The following is a 15,327-nucleotide window of genomic DNA, read 5'->3' on the forward strand; positions in this document are numbered from 1 at the left end:
GAGTAACGCTCTAGCTATGATCTCTACTGCCTTAACCACTGCATTACTGTTGTTTTTGTTTTTTTTTTTTTTTTTGTTTATTTGTTTGTTTTCCACAAAGAGGGTGATAACACCTTGTGCTGATGTATCTAGCATGGTATTCTCGCAGGGACAGTTCTCCTAAGAACAAGCTGCTTCTTACATTTACCCACTAGGGAGATGGTGGAGTTACCATCCCTGGAGGTGTTCAAGAAACTTTTGGATGTTGTTTAGTGGAGAGGTATTGGTGGTAGGTAGATAGTTGGACTGGATGATCTTGGAGGTTTTTTCCAACCCTGGTATTCTATGATATGATCAGACAATAACATGCAAAAGAGACAGGGGTAAAACAAAAAAAACCAAAAACAACAACAACAACAAAACAGCAATAAATGTCTTACATCTTTAAATCACTTTTGTGTGCCTATGATAAAATCTGAAATTTGTAGCTGTTGAGAGTGAACATACAGATAAGGTCACAACCTTAGGGTTTGTGACTCCTGTTCTAAAATCAGTTCTCTGAGAGAGCTATAATTACTCTTTTAAAATTCATTTTACCCTTGCAAAGTTACATTCTAGAGAAATGGATGATTAATATGGAGAATCTTGTAACTGAAAATCAGGACATAAATTTAAGCAAATGAGGTCTGAACCTTGATCTCTTACAATATATATATGCATCTCCTCTTTTCAATTTTATTTTTGTCTAAAAATCATTGAATGTTTTCTTCCATAATCGAAGAAAGAAAGCAAGATTACTCTTGCTACCTTAGGCTATAAATATCTAGGAGGCACTCTGATGTTAAAGTAATGGGAACATAACTGTAGAGAAATAAATTGAAGAAAGCTCTCTAAAATCAAATATACACTCAAGTGTGTTATTATGAATTTTTTTCTTTTTGGTTCTCACTCACTACTCTTTAAAATAGAACTAATGTTTCCTGACAGCCTTGGAGAGCTATTATTTATTTTTACTTCATTCTAAGCAAAATTTTATTTTAGAGATAAATAAATGTTCTCCATTCTTGACAGTGTCTCCAAGAAGAATTCCAAGGAGGAAAGAAAAGGGGAAAAAAAAGTACTAAAAAAAGAAATACAATATACTAGACTTGTAGTTGGTGAAAGCTTCATTGTCAGTGTTGTAAAATTAACAATTGCAGTGTCACTCTAGGGAAGAAAAGGATTTTGGAGAAAATAATCTGTGAAAAGCTCTCTTGGAAGACTTCTGTAAATTGTGTGCTGGCTGTTTTCTCAAATCTCTTCCTTAGACAGATGCTCCAAAGTACAGCAAGAGAAGTAATTTTCAGTAGTATTACTGATATTAAGGCTGTGGACTCCTATTACTTTGAACTCTGAGCCAGTAGCTTTATGGAGACTGTCAGTTTAACCCAACCCTGAAACCACTATAACACAAAGTTCTGTGCTGTGGGATTGTGGAAATTGTAAAGGGTTCACACACACATGCACACACAAATGTGGGAATCCTTTAAAACAGGTGTTGGGATTTTATTTCCCCTATTATTTTTTCAAAATTTCAAAGCAGAAGAAAGTTACAAATGTTTGTTAGGTCACATTTGCAACCTTCAGGCAGGTGATCAGTTAACAGATAACTTGTTTTGATGTCATGCATTCATTTTTTTTAGTTTCTCTTAGAATAGAACCATGTCTGAGTTTAATGTAGTAAAAGTTCAAAAGCTGTGGCTGGTAGACTGATGTTTAGACTGATATGTGGACCAATTTCCTCAAAGATGAATTCATTATGCTTGCCATCCAGCTCCATATTTTTAGTGTTACTTGAAGGTGTTGGTAAAATTCACTGTGAAAATTATTTGAAATGCGTAATGCAAAGCTCAGAATAGTGAAAGATCTGGAAGAAAGAGTTCCCAGATGAAGGAACTTAGTATTAGGATTTGATTCTATAGCAATGAGATGTTACCGGGATTCAGTCATTGTCAGTTAATTATAAATGCTTAGATTCTGAGTCTTCCGTCACAATCGTAGTAACATCCCCATAGCTATTAGTCTTGCTTTCAAAAAAGTAGTATAAAAGGAATATAACTAATGAAGTTTTTTGAGTTAATACTAAGGAAAGTCTCATGCATTTAGCAGTAAACATCTCTGATAATTTTGAGGATGCTCACATTATTTAGTTTTTCTTGCTTTCCCATTTTTTACTTTCTAAGCTTGGATGTGGGCATTGATTAAATGAATGATAAGGTCCACATCTGATCGATTTTTTTACTTTTTAAATTTAGAAGGTAGAACTATCACATTGGAAGTTTAGAATTATGGCTGAGATAATAAAGGTCTGATTCCAGTGGAAGTTAAAAAGGAAAAAGTTGCCTCGCAAATGTCAAGGCACCTTGTGGTCCAAGATGATTAAAACTAAACTGTTTGTTATATGAATCCCAAGGTGCTGCTATATCTCAGCTTCCATGACATTTAGCCAGTGACTTTTCATAGCTTGTTAATAATGTATAGCTATCTCAATATAAATTTGCAGTGACAGTGCTGGCCTGTTACAGTAGAGCTGTTAACTAGATTTATTTTGCACAGAAAATGAAGATTTGAAAATGCAGATTTTGACTAATGTCAAAAGAGATTTCACATTTAAAAGATTATTTTACCCAAGATAGTTGATCAGGAGAGGTGCTTTTCTCATTGATCTATTATTCTTCCTGAAATCCTATTACCAAACCAAGAAGTATTAACAAAACATTACCCTACTCATTAAGATTAACACTCATGAAGAAAAATGGATGTCCCAAACAGATTTCACAGCGTGGACTGGTCCATAAAGTTCATTGATTTTACTAGGTTTAATTATTCAAATAGACAGGTAAAGGTTACAGCATAAATGCTCTCTTATAACTACAGTTACTGTTATCCTTGCTCCCAGATAAACCTAATAAACTTCTGTATTGCAGAAACCATGGCTTTTTTCTGAACCTTATATGTCACAGGTATACAAATTATTCATAAACTGTAAAAGGTCACAAGGCAGATGAAGAAAGAGCAGGAGAGCAGAGGATAAGGGTATAGATACAAAATAGACTCACAGAGCAATTAGTTACAAAAGAGACTTGAAGAGCTATGAGTTACAGTAGCATATGAATTAGAGTTGTAAGGAAAAATTTGGTTGACTTCTGGGTTCTTTCAGATTTTCTCTGAGGGTAGAAGTTTACTCACATATTAAAAAAATTACTGTGCACCTGTAATTGTCACAATCAATCAGTCAATTTTTCATTTTCATTGAAGTCTTCTTATAACTTATGAGTTCATGACTTTGATGACTTTGGAATTTTTTAATTTTTTAAATGTAGTATTTCATGTAGTAGAAATTCATGCATGCCAGTAGTCCATAGAATGCAGAATTAACATGAAATAAAACTTCAACAACAGTTATTGCTGCTGTTTTCTTTCTTTCTTTCTCTCTTTCTCTCTTTCTTTCCTTCTTTCCTTCTTTCTTTCTTTCTTTCTTTCTTTCTTTCTTTCTTTCTTTCTTTCTTTCTTTCTTTCTTTCTTTCTTTCTTTCTTCTTTCCTTCTTTCCTTCTTTCTTTCTTTCCTTCTTTCTTTCTTTTCTTCTTTGTTTCTTTCCTTCTTTCTTTCCTTCTTTTCCTCTTTCTTTCCTCTTCTTTCCTTCTTTCTTCCTCCTTTCTTCCTTTCTTTCTTTCTCTTTCTTTCTTTCTTTCTTTCTTTCTTTCTTTCTTTCTTTCTTTCTTTCTTTCTTTCTTTCTTTCTTTCTTTCTTTCTTTCTTTCTTTCTTTCTTCTTTCTTTCTTTCTTTCTTTCTTTCTTTTTCCCCCTTTGGCCCCCTCCCCCACCCTCTCCCTGCCCCCCAGGAGTTTTGTGTAGGGCATTCTGGGCTTTTATTGAAATGAGTGGTTTACCTACTCTTATGGAAATGCATCAGCAAAATACAAATATTTTGGCAACCTTAAATTCTTGTGGAACAGTTCTGAAGTTCTGATGAGGCTTGAATGACTCCTCTTCTGCATAAAACACTTAAACTAGTCTGTGAAGTTCACTTACCTCTTAGTTAAATATTTCTGATACTGATATAAATACAAAATCTGTTATTTGTATAGAAGTATCACAGATTCACAGAAACACCAAGGTTGGAAAAGACCTACCAGATCATCCAGTCCAACCATCCACCTATCACCAATAGTTCTCAATAAACCAATCTCTCAACACAAAATCTAAGCGTTCCTTGAACACCCCCAGGGTCGGTGACTCCACCACCTCCCTGGGCAGCCTGTTCCAGTGCCTGACCACTCTTTTCAGACAAGCAGTATTTCCTAATGTCCAGCCTAAATCCCCCTTGGCGCAGCTTGAAGCCATTCCCTCTAGTCTAGTACTTGTATATTTTTGTTGTTTAAATAACTGCAAGATTTTTTCTGCAATTAGTGTTTTGTTCAGTAACTGTGAATTTGAGCGACTATGGCTAGTTGAGTTTATGCTGGAGTGTGAGGAATCAATTAATTAATAGATACCTCTGCTGCCCTTTCAGCTTTCATCTTAAAAAAAAAAGATTCTTCATTCTTCCATGTATGTTCTGCAGATTTGTTATAAGTGTATGTTTCTACCTTATTGATAAATCATAATGTCCTTTTCCTTGCTTCATTTGCCAAGTTAAATATGTTAATTGATATAAAGAGCATCAATGAAGAGCTGGCATTGGTCTTATAAAGTGCAAAAGATGGCTTCATTACATTGTAAAAAATTACATGTAAAGACAAGGATGATTATAATAAATTGCTTGATCTGACCCACTGTTTAGCAAGAGTAGGAATAAGACATCTGCTGCACTTTGAGACAGAACAAATTAGGTAGATAGCACTTTACCTGACCTCTGATTGATAAAATATTAAATATAAAATACTGATAAAATAGAGATAAAATGTTAATGTTATGATTTCATATAGTTCTTTAAATCTACCTGTAGTAAAGTTATTAACAAGTACATTGTGTTTTCTTATTACTAACGAAATATTTGATAGGAGTATTTAATAGGGCTTGATTCATGTTCTCTAAATAGGTCAGCCAAGTGTATGTAGGCAGCACCCTAATAACTCAGTTGTCTTTCTGCCTATACAGCTCCCTCACGTTGAAAGGTCAATTCATTATTAATGGGAGGGCCCTTAGACAGCTAAGCCCTCATCCTAAGTGAGTCGTCTTTTTTTTAGCCTGATCTGTGTAGCCAGGCCATCTGCAAGCTTCCAGATTGCTTTTATACCATGTCTATTACAGGTCTGTTCTGCCTTTCCCACCTGTCCCCTGATTCTATATAGTGCCTCACTCAATTTAAGTATCCTAGCCACATTGTGCAGAAAGGCCTTCAGTCTGTTCCCTCCGCTGTTACTGAATCCAAGTACCACAGTGACTGTGAGGCAAGAACAAATAGCAGATTCTATCATATTATAGAGAATCATAACGAAAACCATAATGAAAATCATTTAATAAAGCCAAGATGTTGAATATGACAGATCTACCCAACATAACGCTATTGTTCAGGACCCAGAGAGCAAAGTTTTCTTACTGCTTTGCAACGACTGAACCTTCCCAGGTATCCAAAAACACTTTTGACATCAAATGTGTGTGAAACGTAAAAACTTTTAATTTTCTTGCCTAACTAGTTCTATGGGCAAAATTCTCGGTCAACAAGACATAACATGAAGATCACATTGTCACCACCATTTGTTTGTGAGCTGCACTCTCACATGATGAAATCATCTAATGATAACTTCTCAAGCCAAACTTGCCATTGGAAGCTAAATATGAAGACTGAACTATAATAGAAACATGGTGTCTTTCTATCTATCTTCTATGATATAAACATTTCTTCTTTAAGCAGAGATGCTTCCAGCCAGAGTAGGGCTGGAATCTTCTTCACAAGTACAAGGATACAGGCAAGGAAGGAGAATCCCATGCTAGATTGATGCTAGCTACTGGGAAGGCAGGAGGCTTGCACTAAGAATGCAAGTCTTCCACAAGTACAAACAGTCCTTGTCCCAGAGCTGGTGCCTTTGTTACCTCTGGATGAAAGAGGTGTAAAAGCAGTCATAGCACCAGCACAGCAATGTTAGGTTACCCTCTCTTCCTCTCACCTGATAAGCAGTGTCATTGGCTACCTCACTACTTCAAGAACAGGGCCTGACCCTTCTATTCTTTCTGTTTCATGGTGACGTTTTATTTTTGTTCTCAAGATAGAATTCAAACAATCCTACTTTACTTTTTAAATTTTACTTTAATTTTCTGTTTCTATGGTGATTTTTTTTCATTTTTAAATCACTGTTGTTTGGATCCTTGTTCACCTGTAATACCCTGCCCTAAGCCTATTGTTCTTTTAATACTCCAGCTGTTTATCACCTTAGCTCTTACAATGCCTTTATCTGGTAAAATAATAATTGACAAACTCAACTTCCTCATGATGTAACTGCTCATCGGAAGAATTGTATCAGCCGGTAGTCCTGAGGGACAAGTATACAGAGAAGCACCTTTAAACTTGCCTATGTATTTTGCTCTGAATTTAGGAATTTCAACTTGGAAGTGGCCCACATGTTCTGGTTGTGCTTCAGGATCAGTTTGAGTCACAGGTTTCCTAGTGGGGATGAGTTGATGACTAGATAATTTTCATGTTTTGGTTTGGTTTGTTTGTTTTTTCTCCAATCTTAATTTTTCTGTTATTCTGAGGAATGATAGAATGGATATGCTTGCCATAATCTTCATTAACTGGTCAAAATTAAATTCTGAAAACATTATTTTTTTTTACAGAAAATTGGCAGTATTTTTCTGCTGTTTTTCACTATGGAACTATTGATCTTATGTTGATACCTTCGTAAATTTAAAAGCTCAGTCTTCACAGTGTGTTATCTTTCTTTATCAGATAAGCTCTAGGAGTTATTTGCTACTAACCCTGGATATGCATTTATTTATAAAGGTATAAATTGTTTTTTATTAAATTTTAATAAGTATACACGATCTGAAGTGGTCATACCTTGATATGAAAGCTATCTAAATACCTGTTTTTCATTTGCAGAATGGCCATATCCCAAGCCCCTTGTGCAAATTTATTCCAAAGTTTTTGATTGGGTTTAATGCCACTTATAGCCCAAGAACTATTTTCTGTATCTACTTAAAATTTTGAAGCCTTTTTAATTTACTTTCTTTTGTTTATGTCTCTTCTAATCCTCAAAAAGAAATAATTTATGGGAAGGGCCCATGTGGAGGGAAAGAACATATATATAAATACAAGGAGGAGGAATGAGGGAAAGTGCAGGCAAACAAAAATTTCAGAGATGACTGAAGTTCTTGTCATCTCTTAAGAATCATTAACTTCATTAATGCCCTTAATAAGACATAAGATTTGTTGCAATTTTAACAAAGTGGTTTAGGAAAGCTACTGACTTTAAGGTGATGTTTTACGAATTGCAAATAGTTATCAGTAACATACTTACTGTTAGTGATTTTGTAATTGTTCATAATTGTTCACTTAATAGAGTGCCTGCCTCTGCAGTCAGGAAAATCATATCATTTATATATAATTATGCTATCTGAACACCAGCAAACAACATTGTGGTATTGTAGTATTAACAAAACAAACAGAAACAAATTAAATATTCTTTATGTTGAATAATTATCTAACGTAGGAAAAGGAGTACATTCTTGCAAGTATGTGCAAATTGACAGCAATTCATAGGAAGAGTATACATGTCATATAAAGAGGTGTCCATTTAAAGCTTCCAACTGGATATTTCTTAAAAGGACCTTTAAACTTTTCTTCTGTGCTTGGAAGCAAAACTTCTCACTTTACATATGCATAGGCATTCTGTCTGGAGTTTATATATAAGTTTGTAGTTCTTCCAGTTTGTTTTAACTGTTTTTTTTTTATTTATTTTTCTAAAGCAAAATGCCTTCAAGCATACCAGAGTACAAGGTTAACATTAAATGTGTTTAAACTGCCCCAGATATCCCCTTGTTTAGTTGTCATTTTTTCTGTTATTTGCCAACAGAATGTTATTTGCATTATCTTATTGGCATTCATTGTTCTGGTTCTCCTTCCCAAACCTTGGAGAAGCTGCTTAATAATGTTGTACAGTCAAAGGAAAGACAAAGGTATACGCAGAAAATAATTTAAACTTTCAGTGAGAAGAATCATCCTGTGTGTCCTCTGCTCCATTGAGCACAGAATTCTATGATTATAACAGTTAGATACAGAAAGCTAGGTAGGATGAATCCAGTTCTAAATTAGATTCTGATGTTTGGTAATTATATAAAAGTCCAAACTATATTTTATTAGATTTTGTTTTAAGTTTTGTAGCAGAAATGCCATACAGGTCATCCTATGTCTCATTCATTAAGACTTATCCATCACTTTTCTCTCACATATTGTAATTATTGTAATTTTGTATGAGAAATAGTATTGCCAGCAGAAGCTAGGAAGTGAACATCCCTCTGTACTCAGCACAGGTGAGGCCGCACCTAAGTACTGTGTTCAGTTTTGGGTCCCTCACTACAAGAAAGACATTGAGGCCCTGGAATGTGTTCAGACAAGAGCAATGAAACTGGTGAGGGGTCTGGAACACAAGTCTTATGAGGAGTGGCTGAGGGAACTGAGGTTGTTTAGTCTGGAGAAGAGGCTCAGGGGAGACCTTATCTCTCTCTAAAACTACCTGAGGGGAGGTTGTGGCAAGGTGGGGGTCTGCTTCTTCTCCCATGTCACTAGCAATAGGACTAAAGGGAATGGCCTCAAGATACGCCAGGAAGAATTCAGGTTGGATATTAGAAGAAACTTATTCTCCAAAAGAGTTGTTAGGCATTGGAACGGGCTGCCCAGGGAGATGATTAATTTGTCATCCTTGGAGGTTTTCAAGAAATGTTTAAATGTTGTACTGAAGGATGTGGTTTAGTGGGAAATATTGATGATAGGTGGACGGTTGGACTGGATGATCCTGGAGGTCTTTACCAGCCTTGGTGATTCTATGATTAGTTACTTGCAATATAGTAGTGTATGCTTCAGTTTGTACATTTTCCAAGCAGTGTAACATCACTGTATTCTGTAGGTGGTATGGGTTTTGGAAAATCTGTTCTGCTTTCATTGTCTTGATGGATTCCAAATTACTATCATCTGGAATGTATTCCATATAAGGTGAAAAAATATGTTCTAATAGTCAAGGAAGAAATCAAAATACAATTACCAATAAATAATATTATCATTCTTCTTGAATTGTTACATCTACCTGTTACGTGATCCAGCTCACTTCCCTTTTGCATTAGGATCTGGAAAGCTAAGGTAAACACTGCAGATATTTCATTCTAATGTTGTATTTTGTATTCACACAGTGTATGGTATCTTGAGGTGTAAGTGACATTTACTCAAAGGCAATTTGTTGATGTACTCATCTTCCTGTAAGTGGAGCATAAAGTTTTATGTTCTTCATTATAGACAAGGAGACATACAAGATGTACACCACTCAGCTGGTAACATTAGATTTTGAATACATTACCTTGTGTGAAATGTATCTGTATTAAAACACATCTCAACAGACTAAATGTTGTAAACACCATTTTGGGGCTCTGCAGAATGCATTTGAATCTGCATAGCTGTGGATATGTAAGCAAGGGTATATTTACACAATCATTTTCCATGAAGAGATTAGCAAGATTTCTGAGTCTCATTAGAGATATTGCAATTTGTTTAGATCATTAGTAAAGTTATAATATGTTGAAGTATATTATGAACTGTTTATATTAATGTTGAATGATTCTATGTTATGGATCTTTGGTGTTAATGATCATGGGATTTACAACAAGAAAAGTACAGAAGAAGTTGTTTTAAGTTGACTGATATTTGGTAATTAGAATGATAATCAAAAACACGGTCCCCAAAGGTTGACTTCTATGGTGTAGCTATATTCGGTAGTGTAACATTTCTCAACAAGCACTTTTCCAAATAAAAACTGCAGCTGGTTTACTGAATAAACTATATTATTAGACAAACAGACTCCCCAAACCACATTAAGAACCATATTAGAAGCAGTCAACTGCAGCTGAAATTGTTAAGTTTGTTCATCATACAGATACTACAGTTCAAATATGAAATTTGTGGATGATTTTTGCCATCATAAATCCATCTCCATGGTTTTCAGTAAAATGCCCCTTAAAATGGAAAGGACATAGTGTTTAATTAATGTGCATGGATTATATAAAAGGTTTTTGCATAAATAGATATTTTATACAATTGATTATGCATAATATAACACATTGTAATGTTTTCTTCAGGTGTCTTGCTGGATTTTCCGGACAGTTTTGTGAAGTTGAAGTTAATGAGTGTAATTCATCACCCTGTCTACATGGTTCAACCTGTGAAGATCATGTCAATGGGTACACTTGTCAGTGTCAAAAAGGTAACTGACATTTGACAGGACAGTGATTAAAATTTCATCTGACTGATGAAAGTTTTTGAAAATTTTAACTACAGTATTCTTATTCTTATTCCACGCATTGTTATGCTTAGATCTGCTGGGTGGAATGCAGCTGTTTTATCGTGCTTCTGTAGATCAAATTAAACAACTATTGCAACTTAGGAAGGTATAGGGATATTAGCAAATGTCACAGTAAGCTCACATTGTCCTGCAGTCTCAGATTTAATCTTTTCAGGATTATTCTCTATCTCATTTATAAGGCAATATATCTTTGGCTTACTAGGACTACATTACTTTTAGGAATAAACTTACACCTAGATGAAACTTTTTATTTATTTATTTATTTATTATTTTATTTTAAAATGTTTTTTTATGTTTAAGAGACATTCAGTAATCAGTAAAGATGCTGCGCTCTTGATATATGAACCACTGAGTGAAAAAATTCTGGTCTGACACATAGAGGGCCAGAATTCGTGATCATAACAGACCCTTCTGATCTTCAAAGTCTGAGTCATCACCTATCTTTGATAGTATACATGTTTTTTCATAACTATTCACTAATACAAATTACTTAAAAGCTAAGAAGATGTATTTTTTTTTATCATTACTGTGCTTCAAACACAAAAAATTAGCAAATTCAAAATAATTATCCTTTTTTTTTTTTTTAAACTATTGATAATGTAAATATATTTGAATATAGACTTCTAAAAATTGCTTACCAGCTAAGGGCTGGTAACTTCTGTTTCTACTCAATGCAGTTTCTCTCTTAAACATTTTCCCTTCTTTTTTGTAGAGTTGACTGCTGTAATCTGTTTACACCTCCACTTTTCCTTCTGTTGTATGATGATTATGCACAAATTTAGCAGGTTAGAAAGATCAAAAATTAAAATAGGTATTTTCGTACACTTTCAGTTTAAATTTCAGGGGGAAAAAAAAAAATAAAAATGTGGCTTGGGTTTCACTCTGCGGATCTGAAAAGAGATTAGAAGTTTCAGGGAACATTTTACCCTTGACTATTCTTAGACACAAGAGAGCTAACAATACAGATAATTCTGTAGATGAAGGGAAACCTGTGAAGTCTGTTAAATCAGTTAAGCAAGAGTATGTCCAAGTTTTGTTCATTTGCTTACCTATGTCTCTACGGAAATAAAAATCAGCAAACATTCATTTCCTCAAGAGATTTTCAGTAATGATTGTGACGTCTGTATTGTTTGGGTTCTGACTTTTTACTGCTTTTTTTTTTTTTTTTTCCTACTTGGGGAAACCACAGTTCAAAGATAGTTCATTGTACTATTTCTCACATACTGTATAAATAGATGTGAGGATTAATTATAGTTACTCATAGCTTTATTGTTTGATTGACAATTCTAGATTTTAGTATTCTTTTATTTGTACCTTTTTCTTGACAGGATGGGAAGGTTTGCATTGCGAGTTAGATGTTGATGAGTGCATATCCAACCCCTGTATACATGGCATCTGTGTCCAGAGTGACCCCAGTTTTGGTTATTCCTGTTTTTGCAAGCCAGGATTTGTGGTGAGCTGCTGACATTCTTTCTTCTCCTTTACTTAGCCTGACTATTTGTTGTTGCACAGAAAATGCTGTATGTAATCTCTTTCCACTTTATCCTCACTTAGATAAAACCTGGCCTTGCAGAAAAATTCAATACTTTAGCAACTTCTTTCTTTATTTTGTTTACTCATTTTATTAACTCTAATATTCCAGAGAACCATATACCACAGAGAACCATATTCACAAAAAGTAAAAAAGACTTATTGTATGTAGTGGCTTTATCAGTCATCAAAGTACATTAATATTTTTACATATGTATTAAGATTAGTCATATTTCAGACTGTCATACAGATTTATGTTTTGAAAATGAGTTCCCTGAAAGTAAATCAATTTCTTTGAATGCTTACCCCTGTGGGCTTTTGTCCTGTGTTTTATTTTCTCTATTCAACATATCAAAAGAATCCTTTGACGATGGTTTAATGCATTATGTTATTTATCTAAGATTGACATTTTCACTCTGCCTCCACCACTTTATGTTTTTTTCTTAATGCTGTTGGAGATGTGCAGTAGATATCTACTATTTGAGCTTGTAATTCACCTTATTACACTTCAACTTATTAGTATAATTTAATATTTTGGGGTTAGTAACAAGGACAGTAAGGAGTATATTGTCTTTTATCTAAAAAAAAATCCTGTAAGTATTTTTTACCTCTACAACTCTAACTTTGATATTGTTAATTGATTTTCTGTATGAATTATGTCACTAAGGATGATCAAAGGGCTGGAGCACCTCTCCAATGAAGAAAGGTTGAGGGAACTGGGCTTGTTTAGCTTGGAAAAGAGAAGTCTCCAGAGAGGCCATTGTGGCTTTCCAATACTTGAAAGGAACGTATGAACAGGAAGGGGAACGGCTGTTTACAAGGGTGGATAGTGATAGGACAAGGGGGAATGATTTTAAACAGAGACAGGGGAGGTTTAGGTTAGATATTAGGAGGAAGTTTTTTTACTCAGAGGGTGGTGACACACTGGTACGGGTTGCCCAAAGAGGTTGTGGATGTCCTGTCCCTGGAGGCATTCAAGGCCAGGCTGGATGTGGCTCTGGGCAGCATGGTCTAGTGTTTGGTGACCATGCACATAGCAGGGGGTTGGAACTAGATGATCATTTGGCGGTTCTTTTCAACCCAGGCCATTCTATGATTCTATGAATTACGCTAATTTTAATATCTATTCATTATTTGATTGCTGTATTGAAGACTGTAAAACAGAAGGAAAAAATTGCTGCGAATAGGATTCCTATTTACCTTCACAAATTCTGTGCAAACAAGTCAAGAAAGAAATAAAAGTAAATTTTCAGACTTACGAAAGTTGTAGGGCTTTCTTCCAAAGCAGAAATTTGTTTACGATCAGTGAGGGAAAAACAAACTATGTAGTAAAAAGAAAGTCTAAAAGGTGGAAAAACTTCTGTCAGTCCTCAGTTCTTCTTAGGCATTGTATTCATCTCTGTTCCTTGTGCACATTCTCTCCCATTGTAGATGAATATCCCAGTACATGTCTAAGAGTACAAGTCTTGATTGGGCTTCTCCATAAGAGAAGGCAAACCTGTAGCCAAGGAGCAGAGAAGTAGGTGTGGGCTATGTCCTTACAGACAAGGACTGGAGTCACACAGTACCTGAACAAAGAAAGAAGAGTAAGTCTTGTGATGGTGGTAACAACATTCATCCAGAAAGTCCAAGGGCTGACCATGATTATAAGGCAAGCCTGAGGTTAAGCCAGGATGTGAACGTAGCAAGGTCATGATCAACTAAGTACTAGGCTTGCTGTAGTAGACTTTACGTTCACAGTAAGCTACAATTTTTGTTTATGCTTAGATTAAGGGTCGTTGACAAATATCTGAGTGTAAATAAAGCTTCTGAGTTCATGAAAGTGTCTTTCTCACATTTTAGCTCTTTTCACAGCTTTCCAATCCAAAGTTTCGCAGCTGCACCATACCAGAGCTGATCTTGAGCTGAGGGAACTAAACCAGTGGGTGGTATAGAAGAGGATGCAGAAACAGATTGCAGAAGCGTTAGTCACAGGTTGATTAGAGCCTCAGTAATAAATAATATCACATTATCACATCAGTAAACACTGATGTGATTCCCAACTATGAGCATTCTCTTTTCCAGGCTGAACAAACCTCAGTTTTCTCAGCCTCTGCTACATGGAAGATGTTTTAACTTTTAATGATCTCTTTTATCTCTTTGCTTGCCTCTCTCCAGTAGCTTCATATCTTTCTTGTACTGGGAAGCCCAAAACTGGACACAGTACTCTAGGTGTGGCCTCACCATTACTGAGTAGAGGGAAGGCATCAATTCTTTACTTAATGGCAATGTTTGCCTCACTCAGTGCTGCCATTGTTGTTGATCTTCTTTGGTAGAGGTGCTTATTGTTGGCCTGTGTTCAATTTTGTCAACCACCAAGACAAAAGTTGCTTTCTAGTGTGTCAGCCTCTAGCATGTACTGGTGAATGGAGCTTTTCCATTCCAGGTGCAGAGCTTTGCATTTCTCATTCTTGAGTTTCCCAAGATCTTGCCATCATATTTCTTTAGCCTCTTGAGGTCCATGTAATAGTAGTAGACTCATCTGACTTATCAACCATTCCTCCTTGATTGTGTGTCACATGGAAACTTGCAATGGGATCACTTTGTCCCATCATCTGTTAATGAAGAGCTCAGTATCACTTCTAGAGTGATACTAGCCTCCAGGGTACAGTGTAGGGACTGGCCTCCAGCTCAACTTTGCACTGCTGATTCCTAGCAAGAGGCCTTTCAGCCTGGTAATTTAGTCAGCTTTTAGCAAATTTTGCCATCCATTCTTTTAATCCCTTTTTTACCAGCTTGTCTGTGAAAATATAATGGGAGAAAGTGCTGAAAGCTTTACTAACTTTGAAATAGAAAATATTCATTGCTCTTCCCTTATCTGCAAAGCCAGTCATCTTGTCATAGAAAGCTATCATGTTGGTAAAAGCACAATTTCCTCTTCATAGCTCGTTGTTGACCATTTCTAATCGTGCTCATGTTTGTCATTTCTCTGCATGGAAATCATAAAATCATAGAATCATAGAATGATTTGGGTTGGTAGGGACCTTTAGGATGATCTAGTTCCAACCCCCTTGCTATAGGCATGGACACTTGCCTCTGGAAATGGTTTCTAGGAGTAGTTAGAACATCAGCTTCCGAGAAACTGAGGTGGGGCTGACTGGCCTGTAATTTCCTGGATGTTCCTTCTTGCCGGTCTTGAAGATAGGAGAGTCATATACATTCTTCCACTCACCAGGATTTTCTCCCATTTGCAGTGACTGACTATCTGTAGTTTTGTAAAACTTGTGTTTTA

The 15,327-nt window shown here is 35.5% G+C and overlaps 1 protein-coding gene across 1 annotated transcript in view; it reads left to right on the forward strand.

Moving 5' to 3' along the window:
- The window catches only part of EYS (EGF-like photoreceptor maintenance factor), a 765,389-nt gene that overhangs the window by 410,716 nt on the left and 339,346 nt on the right, over positions 1-15,327 (forward strand). The window contains exons 29-30 of the mRNA XM_085217834.1: positions 10,303-10,427; positions 11,855-11,979. Coding sequence (XP_085073960.1) covers positions 10,303-10,427; positions 11,855-11,979 — 250 coding nt within the window. The remainder of the gene's footprint in view (positions 1-10,302; positions 10,428-11,854; positions 11,980-15,327) is intronic.

The sequence above is a fragment of the Meleagris gallopavo genome, chromosome 2 (genome assembly GCF_905368555.1).
Source record: "Meleagris gallopavo chromosome 2, MGAL_WU_HG_1.1, whole genome shotgun sequence".
Taxonomy (NCBI): Eukaryota; Metazoa; Chordata; class Aves; order Galliformes; family Phasianidae; genus Meleagris; species Meleagris gallopavo.